General features: G+C 54.5%; 1 protein-coding gene across 1 annotated transcript; it reads right to left on the minus strand.

Annotated features, from left to right (window-relative positions):
• Nucleotides 1–11,538: 11,538 nt before the first annotated feature.
• On the minus strand, nt 11,539–20,973 carry HHEX (hematopoietically expressed homeobox). Its single transcript, XM_029059306.1, has 4 exons — nt 20,455–20,973; nt 15,638–15,816; nt 14,870–14,920; nt 11,539–12,357 (listed from the first exon to the last, which is right to left on the minus strand). The coding sequence occupies exons 1-4, from the start codon at nt 20,885–20,887 to the stop codon at nt 12,094–12,096; spliced, it is 927 nt and encodes a 308-aa protein (XP_028915139.1). The 5' UTR covers nt 20,888–20,973; the 3' UTR covers nt 11,539–12,093.
• Between the last annotated feature and the right edge of the window lie 254 nt (nt 20,974–21,227).

The raw sequence follows: 21,227 nt of genomic DNA on the forward strand, positions 1-21,227 counted from the left end.
CGGAAAAGAAGAGCAGGCTGCTCAGACAGTGGTCCTGTCTGGCCATAGGGTCTAGTGGCCATCTTTCATGATAGGACTGGCTTGAGGGGGTTCAGGGTTCAAGGAGTCTGCAAGATCAGCCTTCAGCCCATCCCCCCCAGGGGATCACATTCTAAGCCCCCCTTGCCAAGTCAGGAACAGGGCTGGGGAAGGGAGAGGACAAGAAGGAATGGAAGAAATTTGGGACAAGAATGAGGAGGAGGAAAAGGGAACAGGAGAAGAAGGAAAAGAAGGAGGAATGGGAGAAGGAGGAGGGGGAGAGGAGGAGAAGGAGGGGGGAGGAAAAGGAGTAGAAAGAGGAGGAGGAGGAGAAGGAGGAAGGAGAGAAGGATGGGGAGGAGGAAGTGGAGGGGGGAGGAAAAGGAGAAGGAGAAGAAGGAGGAGAAGGAGGAGAGGAGAAGGAGGAGAAGGCAGAGAAGGAGGAGAAGAATGAGAAGAAGGAGGAGGAGGAGAAGGAGAAGAAGGAGAAGGAGAAGAAGGAGAAAGAAGGAGAAGGAGAAGAATTATTGCAGTATTTGTTAAGTGCTTACTATGTGCCAGGCACTGTACTAAACTCAGGGGTAGTTACAAGATTATCGGGATGATTGTAAGCTCTTGTAAGTGGAACAGGAACTGTGTCCAATCTGATTAACTTGTATCTACCCCAGTGCTTAGAACAGTGCTTGGCACATAGTACGCGCTTAAAAGCGAAGCAGCGTGGCTCAGTGGAAAGAGCACGGGCTTGGGAGTCAGAGGTCATGGGTTCAAATCCCGGCTCGGCCACTTGTCAGCTGGGTGACTTTGGGCAAGTCACTTAACTTCTCGGTGCCTCAGTTACCTCATCTGTAAAATGGGGATTAAGACTGTGAGCCCCACGTGGGACAACCTGATTCCCCTGTGTCTACCCCAGCGCTTAGAACAGTGCTCGGCACATAGTAAGCACTTAACAAATACCAACATAATAACAAGTGCTACTTCTACTATTATTATTGCTATCATTATTACAGATTGGCTCAATCAGTCCAGAATCAAGAACCAAGCCAGAAAATGTCAGGTCCCTTGGGTCTGGGGACCCAGGTCGGGGTAGGGAGACTGGGGTGGGGGAGAGGGATGAGAAGAGGAAGCTCTTTATCGGAACTAGGGAGAGGTGATGAGGTCTGCTTACGGAGACCGGGCAAAATCAGCCCCAGCTTTTGGCTGTTGAGGGACAACTAGATTCTCGTCCTGGTGCTCCAGGTATCCTTCTGCGGGAGGGAAAACAGCTGGAGGACCCCAGGTGGAGAAAAACTACAGCAGAGCCGGGATCCCAGCCCCCTTCACAATAAATAAAAATAAAACAGAGTAAATAGAGAAGTAAGTAGAGACGCAGCATGACCTAGCAGATAATAATAATAATAATGGTATTTTTTAAGCACTTACTATCTGCCAGACACTGTACTAAGCACTGGGGTGGATACAAGCACATAGGGTTGGATACAGTTTCTGTCCCACGTGGGGCTCACGGATTCAATCCTCATTTTACAGATGAGGTAACTGAGGCACAGAGAAGTTAAGTGACTTGTCCAAGGTCACACAGCAGACAGGACAGAGCAAGGGCCTGGGAGTCAGAAGGACCTGGTTTCTAAACCCTGCTCCGCCACTCATCTGCCTTGGACCTTGTGCAAGTCACATCACTTCTTTGGGTCTCCATTACCTTATCTGTAAAATGGGGATTAAGGCCGTGAGTCCCAATAGCTTGTATCTACCCCAGCTGTTAGTCCAGTGCCAGGCACCTGGTAAGCGCTTAACAAATTCCATTAAAAAAAAAAGTTAAGCCTGAACATTCCAAAGAACCTTCAGTTATTCAAAGCAAATTTCTCTCATCCCTTCCCTCGTAAAAACAAAACCATCTGGGGATGGAGGATGGATACACCAGGAAGCTGGATTAGGTTAGGGTTAGAGCCAAGCCTGGCCTGTTGCCCCCAAAAGGATACAGGGAGGGGGAAGACGGATGCCAACCCTGAAATGGCTGATGCTCCTCCATTAACCACTGGCCCATTAGATGCCGCTTGGGTGTCAATGGCTTGAAAAATGCCCTCTGTCAGGTCACTTGAGAAGCAGCATGGCATAGTGGATAAACCACAGGCAGGGAGTCAGAAGGATCTGGGTTCCCACCCCAGCTCTGCCACTTGCCTGCCGTGTGACCTTGGTCAAGTCACTTCACTGTTCTGGGCCACAGTGACCTCATCTGCAAAATGGGGATTAAGACTGTGAGCCCCATGTGGGACAGGGACTGTGTCCAACCTGATTTGTTTGTATCCACCTCAGCACTTAATACAGTGCCTGGCACATAGTAAGCACTTAACAAATAAAATTCTTCTTTTCCTTATCATCTTTATTATTATTATTATTATTATTACTTGGTGCAGAGAACCTGAAAAGTACCCGAGTGCCCTGTGGCAACCTGTGCATTCTATGACACACGCGAGTCTGATTTTAGAGCTATCAGATGACCCCAATTTTGAGTCGGGCTGATCCATATTTTGTTAATGAGGTGTACATCCCTTTGATTCTATTTATCGTGATTATGTTGTCTTGTTTTTGTCCGTCTGTCTCCCCCCATTAGACTGTAAGCCCGTCATTGGGCAGGGATTGTCTCTGTTGCCAAATTGTACATTCCAAGTGCTTAGTACAGTGCTCTGCACATAGTATGTGCTTAATAAATCCTATTGAATGAATGAATGAATCCAGACCACCCCAGGAGGATTAAGTCAGGGGATGAACTCCAGGGACTCCAAGCTAAGGGCCCCCCAAAACAAGCACAGTGAGGTCCCTAGCCACGTGAGCTGTCACCCAGCTCTCCCCACCAGCCAATAGCCACCCTCAGGCATACTTGTCAGCTGTGTGCCTGTAGGCAAGTCACTTAACTTCTCTGTGCCTCAGTTACCTCATCTGTAAAATGGGGATTAACTGTGAGCCTCACGTGGGACAACCTGATTACCCTGTATCTACCCCAGCGCTTAGAACAGTGCTCGGCACATAGTAAGCGCTTAACAAATACCAACATTATTATTATTATTATAGCCAGATGGAGAATGTCTCCTAATTATTTCCTCTCCAATGGCAGAACACCCTCCTCTCCCTGCAGCTCTAGCCTTAGGGGGACAGCATGGAAGAGGACCACAAAGACCACCGTGGAAGCCAAAACCCCAAGACCTCCCTCCTCAAATCCAACAGACAATCCCTTCCTCCTCAAATCCGACAGACAATGACTCTCCCGCCTCTTCAAAGCCTCACTTCCATCTCTGTCCCATCTCCTCCAAGAGGCCTTCCCTGACTAAGCCCCCCTTTTCTCTTCTCCCACTCCCTTCTGCGTCGCCCTGATTTGCTCCCTTTATTCATCGCCTCTCCCAGCCCCACGGCACTTATGTACTGATCTGTCATTTATTTATTTAGATTGGCGTCTGTCTCCCCCCTAGACTGTGAGCTCCTTGGGGGCAGGGAATGCATCTGTTTATTGTTATATTGTACTTTGTAGGGTGCTCTGCACACAGCAAGCGCTCAATAAATACGATTGAGGGAGGGAGTACCATATCCCAGCGTGCAAGGGCTGCAGGAGAGCAGTACCCTCAACTGCTCAGGAGCTGTGAGAGAGCTGATCGGAAGAGAGTTCTGCCAGCTCTGAGTCCCACAAGATAACCTTGGCCCCTGAGACCAAACATGCCAGTTTCCTCATTAGCGATTGTTCAGGGGCAGCGTTGGTTGGAGCCTATCCCCCATCCTCAGAGCGATCAGTCCTTCTGGGCTCAGGCAGAGAGGTCAGGAGGACCCAGTGTAGGGATGAGGGAGACTCCTCCGCCTCACCAGATACAAATCAGTGAAGCTGGAGTGACCGTTCCCATGCCGTCATACCCTCCCGGCAGAATGCTTGTTGTGGGCAGGGAATGTATCTGTTTATTACTGTATTGTACTTTCCCAAGGGCTTGATAGAGTGCTCTGCACACTCTAAGCATTCAATAAATACAATTGAATAATAATAATAATAATGACGGTATTTGTTAAGCGCTTATTACGTGCCAAGCACTGTTCTAAGCGCTGAAATAGATACAAGGTTATCAGGGCTCACAGTCTTAATTCCCATTTTACAGATGAGGTCACTGAGGCACGGAGAAGTTAAGTGACTTGCCCAAAGTCACACAGCAGATAGGTGGCAGAGCCGGGATTCGAACCCACGACCTCTGACTCCCAAGCCCGGGCTCTTTCCACTAGGCCATGCTGCTTCTCAATAAATGAAAAATGTCCGTATCACATGGGGGCCCCACAAAATCCATGAGTCACAGGCCCGCAGGGGCGATACCCGGCCCTGCAGGGAGGTTGGGAACACGCTTCTCCAGGGCCATCCGTTCCAGAGCCGTTTACCCTGAGGCCACACACCCAGGAGACACACCCCTAGGGCAACACATCCTGGAGACACACAACCTGACGATCCACATCCCAGAGACACCCACCTGGAGTCACACACAACCCTGCCCCTCACCTCCCCGGAGCCACACATCTTCTCCTCCTGGAAATCCATACCCTGGAGCCACATTCCTGGCACTACACAACCCGGGGCCACACACCCTGGGGCCACAAACTCCAGAGCCACACTCCCCGGAGCCCACATCCTGGCATCACACCCCCTGAAGTCACAGACCGCCCCCAGGACCACCTGCTCCTGGGCCACCACACTGGGAAGTCACACACCTTGGAGACACACACCCCTTGCCTACACACCTCAGGGCCTCACAATCCAGAGACACACATCCCGGGGCCTCCCCCTGAAGCCAGGCCGTGGCCATGGCCGTGGCCCCTTGCCACCCCCCGCCTCGTGCATTCCCCTGGCACGGAAATCACTCCTCACCAATTTTGTAATCTCCCAAAGTGAATGTTGTTTAAAGAGTCAAAGTACATTATTCAGCCCAATCAATACCTCATTGGGTTAGACAGGGTTCTGAATATCAAAGACCAACGAACTGAATGACTTCAACTACAAGTACATGACCGAAAGGATTAATCACACACTGTCATCCTGAAATTAGGGCAATTCTTCCAATCATTAACGTTTTGCTTACAAAAATGTGCTTTTCTGTTTGTCTTTCTGCTAAATGATAAACGTTTTCGAGTTGAATCTCCTGATAAAAGAGTTAAAAACAAGAACGGAGTTGTGCGCTAAAGGTCATCCATACTGGTTCAACATTAAATAGCCAACAGACAAACAAATAAAAAATGCTTGGATTGCGGTATGCCAGGCTATCGGGCCAGAGCCCACCGCGGGGGGCCGGAGTCCCTTTGGAGCCCAGTTGGGCTTCCGCTCGGCACCGGCCACTTCTTCAGATGGACTCCCTCCCCAGACATCCTCTCTTCGGTGTTTCGGGCAGCAGAGGAGGAGGAGGACGAGGGGGAGGAGTTGGGAGATTTTAAAAGAGAAAAACTTGCCAGGTGATAGAATTCCCTCCAAGGGAGCTGAATTTCACCGGACAATTCCTGACTTTCAGGAATCCCGGAGGCCTATACTGCCCTGAAGTGGTCTGTACCACCCTGTATCAGCATCTACTGTTCTGGATCGGCCCGGATGGACCCAAATCAGTTCCTATCGTCCCGTATCAGCCGGGACCACCGTATATCAAGCCTGTACCAGCCCTCTATTACCTGTCCGACACTGAATCCACCTCTACCACCCTGTATCTACCCATACTGCCTTGTAATAATAATTATTGTTATTATGGCATTTGTTAAGCCCTTACTGTGTGCCAGGCACTGTACTAAGCACTGGGGTGGATCCAAGGAAATCAGGTTGGACATGGTCCCTGTCCCACGTGGGGCTCATAGGTTTAATCCTCATTTTACAGATAGGGAACTGAGGCACAGAAAAGTGAAGTGACTTGCCCAAGTTCACTCAGCAGAGTACTCTGCATCACCTCCACCACCTTCTACCTGTTTCTACTGGCTTGTACCAACCTGTACTACTCTGAATCTGCCTGTGCCACCCTGTACCAGCCTAGACAGTCTTGTGCCACTCTGTGCTACTCTGAATTCATCAGTACCACCCTGCACCAGCTTAGACTGCCTTGTGCCAACCTGTCCTATACTGAATCCACCTGTACAACCCTGTACCTGCATATACCGCCCTTCACCAGCCTGTACTACTCTGAATCTGCCTGTACCATCCTCTACCAGCCTATATTGCCTCGTACCAACCCTGTCCTACACCGAATCTGCCTGTACCAGTCTGTACCAGTCTGTACTGCCTTGTATCCGCCTGTACTACTCAGAATCAGTCTTTCACCCTGTAACAACCTGTACCTCCATAGAGCAGGCTGTACTACCTTCCCCTTGACTCTATTTATTGCCATTGTTCTTGTCTGTCCATCTCCCCCGATTAGACTGTAAGCCCGTCAAACGGCAGGGACTGTCTCTATCTGTTGCCGACTTATTCATTCCAAGCGCTTAGTACAGTGCTCTGCACATAGTAAGCGCTCAATAAATACTATTGAATGAATACCGTATATCATCTTATACCAGCTTAAATCACCTTGTTCCACCTGTATTTCCTTTTCCTGCCCAGACAGCCTGTACCACCCTATTTCTTTCTCTACCACCTTGGTTACACCTTGTATAACAACCTGTGGCATTTAAGTGCATACTACATGCCAAGCACTACACTAAATACTGGGAAGAGCCAAGATAACCGGGTCCCACATGGGGCTCACATTCTAAGTAGGAGAGAGAATCCTACTGAACCCCCTTTTTGCAGATGAGGGAACTGAGGCACAGGAGGGGTTAAATGAATTCATTCACTCATTCAATCATTTTTTTGAGCGCTTACTGTGTGCAGAGTACTGTACTAAGCGCTTAGAAAGTACAATTCAACAACAAACATAGACTTGCCCAAGGTCACACAGCAGACAAGTGGCAGAGCAGGGCTTAGAACCCAGGTCCTCTGATTCTCGGGCCCATACTTTCCCCTAGGCCATGGTGCTTACAGCCTTGAACTTTCTTGTACTTCCCCCTAGTCAACCTGCAACTTCTAACTTTCCCATCACTGTTGACAATACCACCATCCTCCCCATCTCTCAAGCCGACCACCTGGATATCGTTGCTCTTTTAGACTCCTCCCTCTCTCATCAGCTACATTTTCAGCCAGTCACCCAATCCTTTCAATTCTTTCTTTTCAGCAACTCCAGCCTCGGCCTCTTCCTCTCTGCCCAAACCGCCACCCTGCTGGTACAAGCGCTTTTCCTCCCCCGACCCAACTACTACATCAGCCTCCCCTCAGTCCTTCTTGCCTCCAGCCTCTCCGGTCTCTGGTCCATCCTTCACTCAAGCTGCCCAGATCATTTGAGTAAAGCAGCATTTTACACTCGTTCCCCAGTCCTCAAAAACCTCCAAAGGTTGACCGTTCTTCTCCACATCAAGCAGGAACTCCTGACCACTAGATACAAGGTTCTACTTTCAGGCCCCTCCTTATTACTTATCCTCGCTCCTCTCCTATTATACCCCGGGTTGTGCCTCATTCTTGCCTCTCTGACAACCTTTTGCTCACACTCTCTCTCCTTCCTGAAGCTCCCTCCCCATCTTCAAAGTTTTTGTGAAATCACACCTCCTCCAGGAGGCTTTCCCTGATTAATCAATCACCCATCTCCCCATCCTGTTCCCTACTGCCATTTCAGTTTTCCTCTGTCACCAAAGCACTTGGGTACTCATTCCCCCAGGCACGGAGTGCATTTGGGAACATATCTTGCACTCTGCCCAGAGTAAGTGCTCAATAAATACTATCGATGATGTTGATAGGTCAGCCTGTACCAGTCTTTATTGGTCTGTACTGCCCAATATTTCCCTATTCCACCTTGTACCCGCCTATTCAGTCCTGTGCTTCCCTTTACCATCTATGTCACCCGGTACCATCTTGTATTATTCTGCATTATACTGTGCCATCTGTAAATCAATGGTAATAATAATAATAATGTTGGTATTTGTTAAGTGCTTACTATGTGCCGAGCACTGTTCTAAGCGCTGGGGTAGACACAGGGGAATCAGGTTGTCCCATGTGGGGCTCACAGTCGTAATCCCCATTTTACAGATGAGGTAACTGAGGCACCGAGAAGTTAAGTGACTTGCCCAAAGCCACACAGCTGACAAGTGGCCAAGCTGGGATTCGAACCCATGACCTCTGACTCCAAAGCCCGTGCTCTTTCCACTGAGCCACGCTGCTTCTTGGTATTATTTGAGTGCTTGCTGTGTGTGGAGCACAGTTCTAAGCACTTGGGAGAGTACGATATCAGATCTCAACCCGCAACAAGCTCACAGTCTAGGAGAAAATGGGAATTCAGTCCTCCTTCCTCTGACTTAGATTGCGAGCCACAAGGGGGGCAGGGACCGTGTCCAACCTGAATGTCTTGTATCTATCCCAGCACTTAGCATATAGTCTTGGAACATAGTAAGCACCTAATAAATACCATCATTACCATCTTGCACCACCGTACATCTGCCTGAACAGTCCTGAACTTCCCTCTACTACCCAGAACTGTCATTTACCAGCTTCTAAATAAATACATTCTATCTATTTATATTGATGCCTGTTTAATTGTATTGATGCCTGTCTCCCCCACCGCACCAGACTGTGAGCCTGTTGTGGGCAGAGATTGTTTCGCTTTATTTGCTCCTTTGTACTTTCCAAGTGTTTAGGACAGTGCTCTGCACACAGTAAGTGCTCAATAGATACGACTGAATGAATGAATAAATGAAAGCTTGTACCTCCCAGATTGGACACATTTCTGCTAGAGCGTGTGTTTTCCCTGAAGGATTTGGATCTAATGCAATGGAAGATGGAAGAATTCGGGAAGATTCTTCATCCTAACTGAGTCTGTCCTGGTATAACTCGATCCATGGCATGAGCAGATGTGGTGTAGGAAGAAGAAGTTGTGCACAAGCAGGTCATTGGTCCAGGCGGGAGTCTGCTTGCTGCCCTGGGCCCTTCTTCAGTCTTATCGTACTGCACCAAAGAGGACTTGTTTTTTCTTGGTGTTTTCACACCTTTACAATATTTAATACAGGAAAATAAGAACAACTGGCAAAAGTTAAAGGACTCTGATCATGGTGAACACAATAATGTAGGAATTTGAATTGCAAAATGTTAGTCGAGACCATCAGTAGACCTATCTACCCCCTAGACTCATTAACTCCTATTGATTCCAGGTGATTTTCCCATGCCATGAAATTCCTCAATAATAATAATGTTGGTATTTGTTAAGCGCTTACTATGTGCAGAGCACTGTTTTGAGCGCTGGGGTAGATACAGGGTAATCAGGTTGTCCCACGAGAGGTTTACAGTTAATCCCTATTTTCCAGATGAGGTAACTGAGGCACAGAGAAGTTAAGTGACTTGTCCACACTCACACAGCTGATGAGTGGCAGAGCCGGAATTCGAACCCATGACCTCTGACTTCCAAGCCCGGGCTCTTTCCACTGAGCCACAATAACACAACTTCCGTGTTATAGGAGCATTCCCTGGTTTCTCCCAGATCCCCTCACACTTCCCCATAAAGCCTCCTCTCCGTCCTAAGCCCTGAGGTAAATGCAAGATCATCAGGTCCCCCCGGGCCTCACATTCTAAGTAGGAGGGAGATCAGGTATTGAATCCCCATTTTGCAGATGAGGGAACTAAGGCACAGGAGAAGTGAAGTGACTGGCAGACGAGTGGCGGGGCAGGGATTAGAACCCAGGTCCTCTGACTCCCCAGGCAGCTTTAGGAATGGCTTGGATCCAGCAAAAGCCCACAGACTTATTTTACTCCCAAAAAAAGAAAGGGCCAGTCCCCATTTCAGTCTTACACTGATTCTGACCTTTGCCCTCTGTGAGGCGATATGATGCAACTCTCTCTCTCCCACTGCAGATGGCAAGACCCAGCCCCACCCAATTCCGAGCCCCCGGAAGGAGCATGGGGGAGGTGAGAAGGGCAGGGGGGCTGGGGCTGATCTCCCGGGAAGACGTCCCTCCTCATGAGCCTCAGAACCCCAGTGGCGGAGACAACCTGATGGGAACCGCTGTCCCTCCCCCACCTCCCCAGAACAGGTGTTGAGGGTCCCACGCCAGAGGGTGAAAGAGGAAAAGGTGGACAGGCAGAAATCCAAACTATAACCACTCTTTTTTAACCTGGAGAGAAGCAGGTGGCCCCCGAGCATCGACCGGCTAACCACCCAGGCTGAACGCGGGGGGTGGATCCTGGCCCAGCCCCAAGAAGGGGCCGGGAATGGGCAACAGAGCACTGAGACCAGTGAGAATAAACCAGGCCAACCCGAGCCAGGGTGGCCGGGCTGGTATGCCAGAGGGTGTGCTAGGCTGAGTATACCAGGATGGGATATGCCAGATTGATCCGTGCCAGGGCGTACCAGTCAGGCGTTGCGGGGTGAAGTGTGCCAGGGAATATGCCTGGGGTGTGGTCAGGTGTACCTGGGTGTTTGACGCCAGGGTGTCCCAGGCAATGCCGAAACAGTGTACCCTGTCTGAGTGCACTAGGTGTACCTGGTCAGGGGGTGTTAGAACACGGTATGCCAGGGTGGGTTCCAAGATCGGATGGGCCGGAATGTGTCAGGAGGTATGCTGGGGGGCTGGGATGTGCCAAGCCCAAGTGTGCCAGGCTGTGTCGGAGCATGCCTGGATAAAGTGAGCCAGGCTAGGGTGCACCAAGGTACATCAGGCCAGGGTGTGCGCCAAGCCGAAGTGTGCCCGAGTCTGTCAGGGTACGTGCTCGGCCAGGAGAGCCAAGTCAGAGTGTGCCAGGTGGCGATTTGCTAGGGAGCGCAAAGCAAGAGTGTGCTGGAGTGTGCTGCCCAGTTGTGCCAATCAGACTGCAGAAGGGGAGGAACATGTATGCATATATATGTGTGTATGTCTTTATATGTATATATATACACGTATGTGTATGTCTGTTATTTGTTTATTTTTATTAATGTCCTTCTCCCCCTCTAGACTGTCAGCTCACTGTGGGCAGGGAATGCATCTGTTTGTTGTTATAATGTGCCCTCCCAAGTGCTTAGTACAGTGCTTTGCACACAGTAAGTGCTCTTTAAGTACGATCGAATGAATGAATGGTCCTAAAGTGTCTAGTCCTGTACCCTGCTCGCCGGGAGCCTTAACGGAGGTCTTCCCGTGCTGCCCACCATGGTCCGGTGGTCATCTACCCCTGGCCGGTCCGGCCCGGCCCTGAGCAAATGGTGAAGGGGAATGGGCCACCCCCCAGAACTGGGTCGTGGATTTTTCTGGGACAGGACCGGCAGTCATGGGGAAGAGTGAGGAGGTAAAGAAACCCACAGCGAATACTTCTGTTCTCTGCCCATGGGTCAGACTAGGCCGGGGACCCTCTGGGCTGTCCGAAGAAGCGGCCACCAGTGTCCATATCGCCGGCCGCGATCCGGAGGCCCCTCGCCGGACCTCGCAGGTGCTGGAGCTGGGTTCTAATCCCACGCTTCAATGAGAAAAATAATAAACCATAAGGCCGAAGGCTGTGAAAATCAGCGCTATAATGATTGTAAAAACACGCGCTATAAAAACGGTAAAAAAAAACCCAGCTCTTATCAAGACTGCAAAAGCCCGCGCTATAAAGATTGTAAAACCCAGGGCTCCTAAAAGACGACGCGCAGGCAGGTACGAAAGAGGTCCTGGGCCCTGGATTTGGGAGGCGCTGGACCCCGGGGGAATTCCAGAGAACCCCCGGAGGACTTCCCTGCGCCCATTCCCAACCATGGATCTTCTCGGGCTCCTTCCCGAAGCCGAGGTGTCTCCCCTGCTTCCCACAGCCCCTGGGGGGTGGTCCCTAAAATTGCGACTTGGGGGGCCGCATCCTCAGACGTCAGGGCGTGGGCCAAGCCGGTACCGGACCCTCCCGGGGGCCAGAGGGGCATCGCGCCCAGGGAACGGGGGACCGTCCTCGCTGCCTTGGGGGCGATCCCCTCGCTGGCTTCTCTGCCTCCTGGGTCCCCCGGGCACTTGGAGCTCCGGCTGATGGACAGGAGGCTTTTCCCAAAGTGCTAGCATCACATCTTCCCCGCAGCCCCGCTAGTGACCGGTGCTTGGGTGACCTTTGTCTCCTTCAATGTCCACCTCTTGGTCGGAGTCGTCAGACACCTCCGAGCCCGGATCGTCCCGAGACGGCGGGGCCGGGGAGGCCGGGGAGACAGCCCGATCTGAGGGCTTCGGGTCCGGCCGCTGTCCGCGGGGGCTGGCCGGACGGTCCCGGTCCGGGTTCGGGGTCCGGGGCCGGTCCAGGGGCGGGTCTGGCTCCGTGTCCTGGTCTTCCCTCTTGCCGCTGGGTGTGTTCTCCTGCGCGGGAGGTGACAGGTCAGGATGAGGTCACTTGTAAGATCACAGCCTGGGGGGGGGGGGGGGGCCGAAGGACCCTCGGCAGAGAAGCCAGTGCAGGGGCCAAAGGAGGCTCCATCGCCTTGCTCCCTTCTACCACACCTTACTCCTCTCCAATAATGCAGTCCATACCCTTTGCTCCTCCAATGCCAACCTTCTCACTCTCCCTCCATCTCGTCTATCTCAGCGCCCACCTCTCGCCCAGCTCCTGTCTCTGGCCTACAACGCCCTCCCTCCCCAAATCCCACAGGCAATGACTTTCCCCCTGCTTCAAACCCTTACTGAAGGTCCATCTCTTCACTGATTGAGCGCTCCTCTCCTCCCACTCCCTTCTGCGCCGCTCTTTCTTGCTCCTTCCTTCATCATCCTCCCTCCCTTCCCCATGGCACATATGATTATATCTGTAATAATAATACTGATGGTATTTGTTGAACACTTACTATATGTCAAGCACTGTTCTAAGCGCTGGGGCAGATACAAGGTAATCAGGTGGTCCCACATGGGGCTCACAGTCTTCATCCCCATTTTACAGACGAGGTAACTGAAGCACAGAGAAGTGAAGTGACTTGCCCAAAGTCACCCAGCTGACAAGTACACGACAGAGGCTAACAGCGTAAGCAGGAGGGAGACTAGGTATTTAGTGTTGTTAATTTAAAGGGGAGGAAAGCGAAGCACAAAGTGATGTAACGACTTGCCCAAGGTCTTACAGCAGGGAATGCATGGAGCTGGAATTAAAACCCAGAATTTGAAAGCAGGGAAGCAGTGAGGCCCAGTGGATGGTAAGCGCTCAATAAATAGCACAGAATGAATGAATGAATGAACCTGGTGTCCAAGGAATCTTTCTGGATCCCAGGGAATCCACCCCGCACCAAGAGGCTGAGTGGGATTAAGGCCTCCTCCGATCTGTCCACCCGTGGGAGCTCAGGAGATGTGTACACACACGCACATCTCCGTTCATTCATTAATTCAATCGTATTTAGTGAGCACTTATTGTGTGCAGAGCACTGTACTAAGCGCTTGGGAAGTACAATTCGGCAACAGATAGAGACAATCCCTACCTAACAACTGGCTCCCAGGCCAGAAGACACACATGTACACACACACAGAAATGCAAAGACAGGCTCCCATGGATTCACAGGTGGCCACGAACACAAGTACACAATGTTTCACAGGCACAAACACGGATACACACCCTGGAATGCGAAGGAACAGAAAGGCGCATACACACACAAACGTATGTCTAGCCCAACACACGCACACCATTGCACAGACTCGCAAGCCCACAGATGCCCAGACACTACGGATGCATACAAATCAATAACAATCATAATCACAAGAATAATAAATACGATTGAATGAATGAATGAAGACAAAAACACATTCGCACACAGACCCCAGCTGGCCCTAACACCTTGGCTCCCACTCCCAGCCGGGCACAAACACACACAAATGCACACACACCCCACACACACAGACAACCACATGCTCTGGCCCCTTCACGTACTCGCAGATAAATACATAGACACACACACAAACACAAACACACACACACAAATACACAGACACCCACACACTTGCCCCTCGACTCATGCACACCTACACACACACACACACACACACACACTTGTGTGAGAAAATGGATTTTTCCGAGGCTTCTCCGCAACAGAAGAGAAAACCATATCTATAATTCTATTTATATCTCTAATTCTATTTCTTTATATTGATGTTATTGACGCCTGTCTACTTGTTTTGATGTCTGCCTCCCCCTTCTAGACTGTGAGCCCATTGGGGGCAGGGACTGTCTCTCTTTGTTGCTGAACTGTACTTTCCAAGCACTAAGTACAGTGCTCTGCACACTGTAAGCGCTCAGTAAATACGACTGTATGAATAAGTTGTCTCTGTTGCTGAATGTTCTTTCCAAGAATTTAGTACAGTGCTCTGCACACAGTAAACACTCAATAAATGCGACACCGAATAAAAGAAAACTCCTCCGTTCTCTTGGCATCGGACCCAGATCAATGACCAGGACTGGCAACTCTCCTCTTCCCCCTCCACCTCTTTCTCCTCCTCCTCCTCCTCTTTCTCCTCCTTCACCTCTTCCTCCTCTTTCTTCTTCTCCTTCTCTTCTTCTTCTTCCTCCTCCTCCCCCTCTTCTTCCTGCTCCTCCTCCCCCTCTTCCTGCTCCTCCTCCCCCTCTTCCTCTTCTTCCTTCTCCTCTTCTTCCTTCTCCTCCTCTTCCTCCTCTCTATCCGTGTGTCCATCCCTTCCCCCACCCCCGGGTGTCCGGCCTGACTTTATCTCCCGAGGGAACTGGATAAACACCACGGCCGGGGGGCGGGAAGGGGGAGGTGGTTTGGGGAGGGGCACTGGGATTTTTCTTACTTTTTTTAGGTTAGGGAGGGATCCGGAGGGGCTGGGGAAGGGGGCTGCGGGGGGGTTGGGTTGGGGGGAGCGGGCAGGTTGCTCCTAGTACCTGTTTCAGCCGCCTCCACTTGGCCCTGCGGTTCTGGAACCAAGTCTTGACCTAGGGGAATAGGGAGGAGAAAGAGAGAGTGTCGTGGGGCTGGGGGAGGGGGCTAGGGCAATAAATACGAATGAATGAATGAACAAATGAATGAATGAATGGGTAGGGGGCTAGGGCTGGAGCTGGGGTAGAGGGCTGGGGCTGGAGCTGGGATAGAGGGCTAGGGCTGGGCGGCTAGGACTGGGGCAGGGGGCCAGGGCTGGGATACAGGATGGGGCTATGGCTGGGGCTGGAGCTGGGGTAGGGGCTGGGGTAGGGCCCAGGGTAGGGGGCTAGGGCTGGGACTGGGGTACAGGGTGGGGCTATTGCTGGGGCTGGAGCTGGGGTAGGGGGCTGGGGCTGGAGCTGGGATAGGGGCTGGGCTAGGGGGCTACGGCTGGGGTAGAGGCCTGGGGTAGGGGTAAGGGGTGAGGTAGGGGTAGGGGGCTGGGGCTGAGGCAGTTTCAGGCCCTTTGGTAATAATAATAATAATGATGATGGTAATTGTTAAGCACTGGGGGAGATACGAGGTAATCAGGTTGGCCCACATGGGGCACAGCCTTACAGCTCACAGCCTTAATCCCCATTTTACAATTGAGGCCCAGGGAGGCGAAGCGACTTGCCCAAAGCCACACAGCTGCCAAGCGGCAGAGCCGGAGATTAGAACCCACGACCTCTACCCCCGCTCCGGCCACCCGTGCTCTGGCCACTGAGGTGCGGGGACAAGACCGCGCTCACCTGCCTCTCGCTGAGCTGCAGCATCTTGGCGAGTCGTTTTCGCTCGGGCGGAGAGAGGTATTTCTGGGTCTCGAACTTCTTCTCCAGCTCGACGGTCTGCTCGTTGGAGAACCGCACCTGGCCTCCCTTCCTCTTGTGCAGCGGCCTCTGCAGGAACGGGCTCCACAGGAGGGGCTTCCCTGGGGGGCAGCACGCACCTGGTCAGCCCCAGCCCACCCCCGAACCCCGCCCAGGGCCCCGCCTGGCTCGTCCGCGGACTAGGCTTCCAGTACAAAAACCCCGGCCCAGTCGAGGCGGGAGCTTTCCGGACCATCTCCGCGGGGTGGTCGAGGCCGGAGGGGCACCCCGGAGGTTATAATAATAATAATAATAACAATAATGGAATTTGTTAAGCCTTGCTATGCGCCAGGCGCTGTTCTAAGCACTGGGGTAGATACAAGGTAATCAGGTGGTCCCACGTGGGGCTCACAGTCTTCATCCCCTTTTACAGATGAGGTAACTGAGGCACGGAGAAGTGAAGTCATAATAATAATAATAATGATGGTATTTGTAAAGCCTTGCTATGCACCAAGCACTGTTCTAAGCACTGGGAGAGATACAAAGTAATCAGGTTGTCCCATGTGGGGCTCACAGACTTAATCCCCATTTTACAGATGAGATAACTGAGGCACAGAGAAGTGAAGTCAGAATAATAATAATGATGGCATGTGTTAAGCCTTGCTAGGTGCCAAGCGCTGATCTAAGCGCTGGGGTAGATACAAGGAAAGCATGTGGTCCCAAGTGGGGCTCACAGTCTTCATCCCCATTTTACAGATGAGATAACAAGCACAGAGAAGTGAACTAACAATAATAATGATGATGGTTTTTGTTAAGCGCTTACTATATGCCAAGCACTGTTTTAAGCGCTGGGGTAGAGATAAGGTAATCGGGTAGGTTTGGCCCCCTGCCTGCAGGGGTTAAGAAGCCAGGTAGCTACCAGGGCAAAAAAGGGTGAGCCATGCTGGGGGCCAGGGTTGGGGATGGGGGAGGGGGTACCCGGCAGTTTATTGAGTAATGCCCAGGCTTGGGAGTCAGAGGTCGCGGGTTCTAATCCCGACTCCGCCACTTGGCACCTGTGTGAATTTGGGCAAGTCACTTAACTTCTCTGTGCCTCAGTTCCCTCATCTGTAAAATGGGGATGAAGACTGTGAAGCCCCACGTGGGACAATCTGATTACCTCGTATCTACCCCAGCACTTAGAACAGTGCTTGACACATAGTAAATGCTTAACAAATAACATCATTATTATTATTATCATTATTATTATTATTATTACCACCCAGGGCCCACGGATCGGATCTCAAGGGGAGGCGGCCCCCAAACTCCCGGGAAAGGAGAAGGACTTGGAGTGTCTGGCACGGCCCGGAATTCTCCCCATCTCCACCTGGCCCGCACAGGCCCCGCCCGGGGATGGAGGGCTCAGTCCGGTCCCTCTGTCCATCCCCCACACCGAATCACCGCCTCCAGGCCGCCCTGGTGTTTCCTGCCCACCCCCGGGGCCCCGGCCCACGGCCACATGGGGAAGCCCGAGCCAAGGTTCCCAGCGGGGACCCCGGCATCCGAGCCGGACCTGCGCTAGCCGAAGGAAGTGGAGCCTGGGAGTCGCTCTCCGGGGCTTTCCGTTTCAACGCCTGCCTCGGACTGAACCCCCGACCCCCACCCCATTTTTCGGTTACCACAGTCGCCAAATAATGCCTACTGGTGGGGCTGTGTCCGAGTGGGAGACTGGACCTCACCCCGGTCCCTGGCAAAACGTCCCAATTCCAACCAGGACTGGATAAAGCCCAATGGTGGTTTTCTCACCTGCTGGCCTTCTGAAGCTTGGACTCTCCCTGTCCCCATCCCCGCTAAATTTTTGCCCCACTTTTAAGCCCTGATCCCCCAGGCCCCGCAGTTGGCCCGTTCCTTCCAGGGCAGCCGTCCCAGTCCGGCCTGCACTCTGTGCTCTGCGCTCTGCTCCTCGTAGTCTGGGCTCTGCTCTCTGACTAGGCCTCGGGGCGCTAAGGCCCGAGGTCCGACCAGACTAAGAATAATAAGAACAATCCTGGTATTTGTTAAGCGCTGACTATGTGCCAAGCTCTGTGGGGGGTAGATACAAGCTAATCAGGTCAGACACAGTCCCTGTCCCACCTGGGGCTCATGGTCTTAATCCTCATTTTACAGATGAGGGAACCAAGGCCCAGCAAAGTGAAGTGGCTTGCCCAGGGTCGCACAGCAGACAAGTGGCGGAGCCGGGATAATAATAATAATAATAATTGTAGCATTTTATTTGTAAAGCACTTACTGTGTGCCAAGCACCGTACTAAGCGCTGGGGTAATGCAAGTAAATCAGGTTGGACAGAGTTCCCGTCCCACGTGGGGCCCCCAGTCTAATTCCCCATTTTACAGACGAGAGAATCGAGGCCCAGAAAAGTGAAATGCCTTGCCCAAGGTCAACCAGCAGACTAAATCGGTCCCAGTCCCAGATGGGGCCCACAGCCTCATTCCCCATTTTACAGATGAGGGAACCGAGGCCCAGAGCAATATGATATTGACGCCAGACTACTTGTTTTGTTTTGCTCCGTTTTGTTTTGTTGTCTCCCCCGTTTAGACCGAGAGCCCGTTATCGGGCAGGGATCGTCTCTATCTGTTGCCTAATTGTACATTCCAAGCTCTCAGTACCGTGCTCTGCACATAGTAAGCGCTCAATAAATACAATTGAATGAACAAACGAATGAAGTGTGTCGCCTAAGGTCACCCAGCAGACTAAATCGGGTTGGACACAGTCCCTGTCCCACGTGGGGCTCACAATCTGCATCCTCATTTTACAGACGAGGGAACCGAGGCCCAGAGCGGCGAAGCGCCTTGCCCAAGGTCACCCAGCAGCCAAAATCGGGTTGGACACAGTCCCTGTCCCACATGGGACTCACGGTCTGCATCTCCATTTTTCAGACGAGGGAACGGAGGCCCAGAGCAGTGAAGCGCCTCGCCCAAGGTCACCCGGCGGACACGTAGTGGGGCCGGGATGAGAACCCGTGCCCTTCTGCCTCTGCCGGGCCCGTGCTCTATCCACAGGGCCCAGATTAGAACCCAGGTCCTGTGTCTCCAAAGCCCGGGCTCTCGCCACGAGGCCAGGCGGGTGGGGGTGAGGGCCTGGTCCCCGGCTGTGTCCGAGTTCGCCCGTCCCTGTGCCCGGGACCTGGGAAAGGCGATCTTGTTTTTTGGAGATTTTTTTGCTTGCGTCAGGCTTTCGACCGGTGCAAAACAGCCTCAAAAAATAGGAAGCAACTGGTTCTTTTCTGCGCCCTCCCACCCCCCTCCCGCAGAGGAAATGAACACTATCAGAAAAACGGATCCCGGCTATCAGCCGTGGAGTGTTTCCTGAATTTGTCTGTATTGAGGATGCCGATAAAATAATCAGCTCCCTGCACTCGTCCCGGGGAACAGGCCGGCCCCGGCCGGCCAGGAAAACCCTTAACAGCTTCTGAAACCAGATTTACTCCTATCGAGAGCTCAAGGTTTCCTGTATGAACGGAAGACACCCCCCCCACCCCCGCCCCCCGCGGGGACCCCGGGACGCCGGGCTCCTCTCGGCCGGGAAGGCAGAGACATCCCCCTCCTCCCCCGCCCCCAGCCCCCGGGCGGGACTGGTCCCTCCTGAGGGACCCAGGCGCCCCCGACCCCCAGCCAGATCCCCCCCAGCCTCCGGGTAGGACGAATCTCTCTTGGAGGGACCCAGGTGCCCCCGGCCCCCAGCCCCCGACCCCCTGGGCGAGATTTGTCTCCTCTGGAGGGACCCGGGCGCCCCCGATGCCCAACCCAGATCCCGGGCAGGACTGGTCACTCCCGGAGGGGCCCAGGCGCCCCCGGTCCCCAGCCCCGACCCTCAGATCCTGGGCAGGACTGGTCTCTCTTGGAGGGACCCAGGCGCCCCCGGCCCCCAGCCCCGACCCCCTGGGCGAGATTTGTCTCCTCTGGAGGGACCCTGGCGACCCCGACCCCCGGCCTCTCTCCCAAACCCGTCCCCCCGCCCCCACCCCAGCGCCCGGGCAGGACTGGTCTGTCTAGGAGGGACCCTGGTGCCCCCGACCCCCAGCCCCGACCTCCGGACAGGACTGGTCCCTCCTGGAGGGATCCAGGCGTCCCCGGCCCCCAGCCCGGACCCCCGGGCCCGACCCCCGGGTCCTGGACAGCACTGGTCTCTCCCTGGAGGGACCCAGGCGACCCCGACCCAGATCCCCCCGGCCCTCGGGCAGGACCGGTCCCTCCTGGAGGGACCCAGGCGACCCCGGCCTCTCTCCCGACCTTCCCGTCCAAGAGTCCCGGGGGGGGACTGGTCCCTCCTGGAGAGACCCAGGCCACCCCGACCCCCAACCCGGATCCCCCCGGCCCCCGGGCAGGACCGGTCCCTCCTGGAGGGACCTAGGCGACCCCCGCTTCTCTCCCGACCTTCCCGTCCAAGAATCCCGGGCGCGACCGGTCCCTCCTGGAGGGACCCCAAGCCACCCCGGTCCCCAGCCCCGACCCCCGGCCTCTCTCCCGACCTTCCCGTCCAAGAATCCCGGGCGGGACCGGTCCCTCCTGGAGGGACCCAGGCGACCCCCGACCCCCAGCCCAGATCCCAGGGTCCCGGGCGGGACCGGTCTCTTCCTGGAGGGACCCAGCCCACCCCCGACCCCCGGCCCCTCTCCCGACCTTCCCGTCCGAGAGTCCCGGGAGGGACCGGTCCCTCCTGGAGGGACCCAGGCGCCCCGGACCCCCGGGCCCCCCGGACCGACCCCCCAGGTCCCGCCTCTCACCGAGGGCGTCGTGCCGCAGCAGGGCGTGCGAGTAGTCTCCGACGGCGCGGGGCAAGGGGTAGAAGGGTCCCGCCAAGGCCCCGGGGCCCACCCCGACCCCGACCCCGACCCCGACCCCGACCCCGTAGGAGGCGGCCAGGGCGGCGGCGGGGTGCAGGGCCGGGGGCTCGAGCACCGGGGGCCGGTAAGCGGCGGGGAGGCTGGTGAAGGACGAGTTGGGGGAGGGCAGGCTGGGGGCCGGGGCGGCCGGGGTCCCCCGGCCCAGGATGTCCTCGATGTAGAAGGGCGTGGGGTGGGCGGGCTGCAGGAGGGGGGTGGGCGCGTACAGCGGGACCCCCAGGGCCGGGTGGCCGGGATGGCCGGGGTGGCCGGGATGGCCGGGGTGGCCGGGGTACTGCATGCCTGCGGCCGGTCCTGCCCGCCGGGCCCACATTTATCCGGCCGCCCCGGCCCGGCCCTGTCCCCTTCCTGCCCGGCCTCTGGCCAATGGGACCCGGGAGGCCTCCGGCCCCGCCCCGGCCCCTGCCCCCGCCCCCCTCCGGACCCCCCCGGGCCCCCCCGGACCCCCCCGGCCCGGCCCGGCCCGGCCCGGCCCCCGCCTCGGCCGGGGGGCTCCGCCGGGACCGGTCCGGCCCAAAGGGACCCGCTGCGGGAGGGGCAGGGCAGGGCAGGCTCCGCCCCGGCCCTCCACACCCTGACCCTGACCCTGCCCACCTCTCTGCCAGGGCCCGGGCCCCGCCCCCGTCCTGCCCCTGCTCTTCCCCCGTCCCCGC

This window comes from Ornithorhynchus anatinus, chromosome 3 (assembly GCF_004115215.2).
Source record: "Ornithorhynchus anatinus isolate Pmale09 chromosome 3, mOrnAna1.pri.v4, whole genome shotgun sequence".
Taxonomy (NCBI): domain Eukaryota; kingdom Metazoa; phylum Chordata; class Mammalia; order Monotremata; family Ornithorhynchidae; genus Ornithorhynchus; species Ornithorhynchus anatinus.

Coding starts and splice junctions, on each gene's coding strand:
- HHEX (XM_029059306.1), bottom strand. CDS start 20,887: ATGTGGGCCCGGCGGGCAGGACCGGCCGCAGGCATGCAGTACCCCGGC. Junction 15,817..20,454: donor GCTGCGGCACGACGCCCTCG/GTGAGAGGCGGG, acceptor GCTGCCCCCCAG/GGAAGCCCCTCCTGTGGAGC. Junction 12,358..14,869: donor AGTGGAGGCGGCTGAAACAG/GTACTAGGAGCA, acceptor CCTCCCGCGCAG/GAGAACACACCCAGCGGCAA.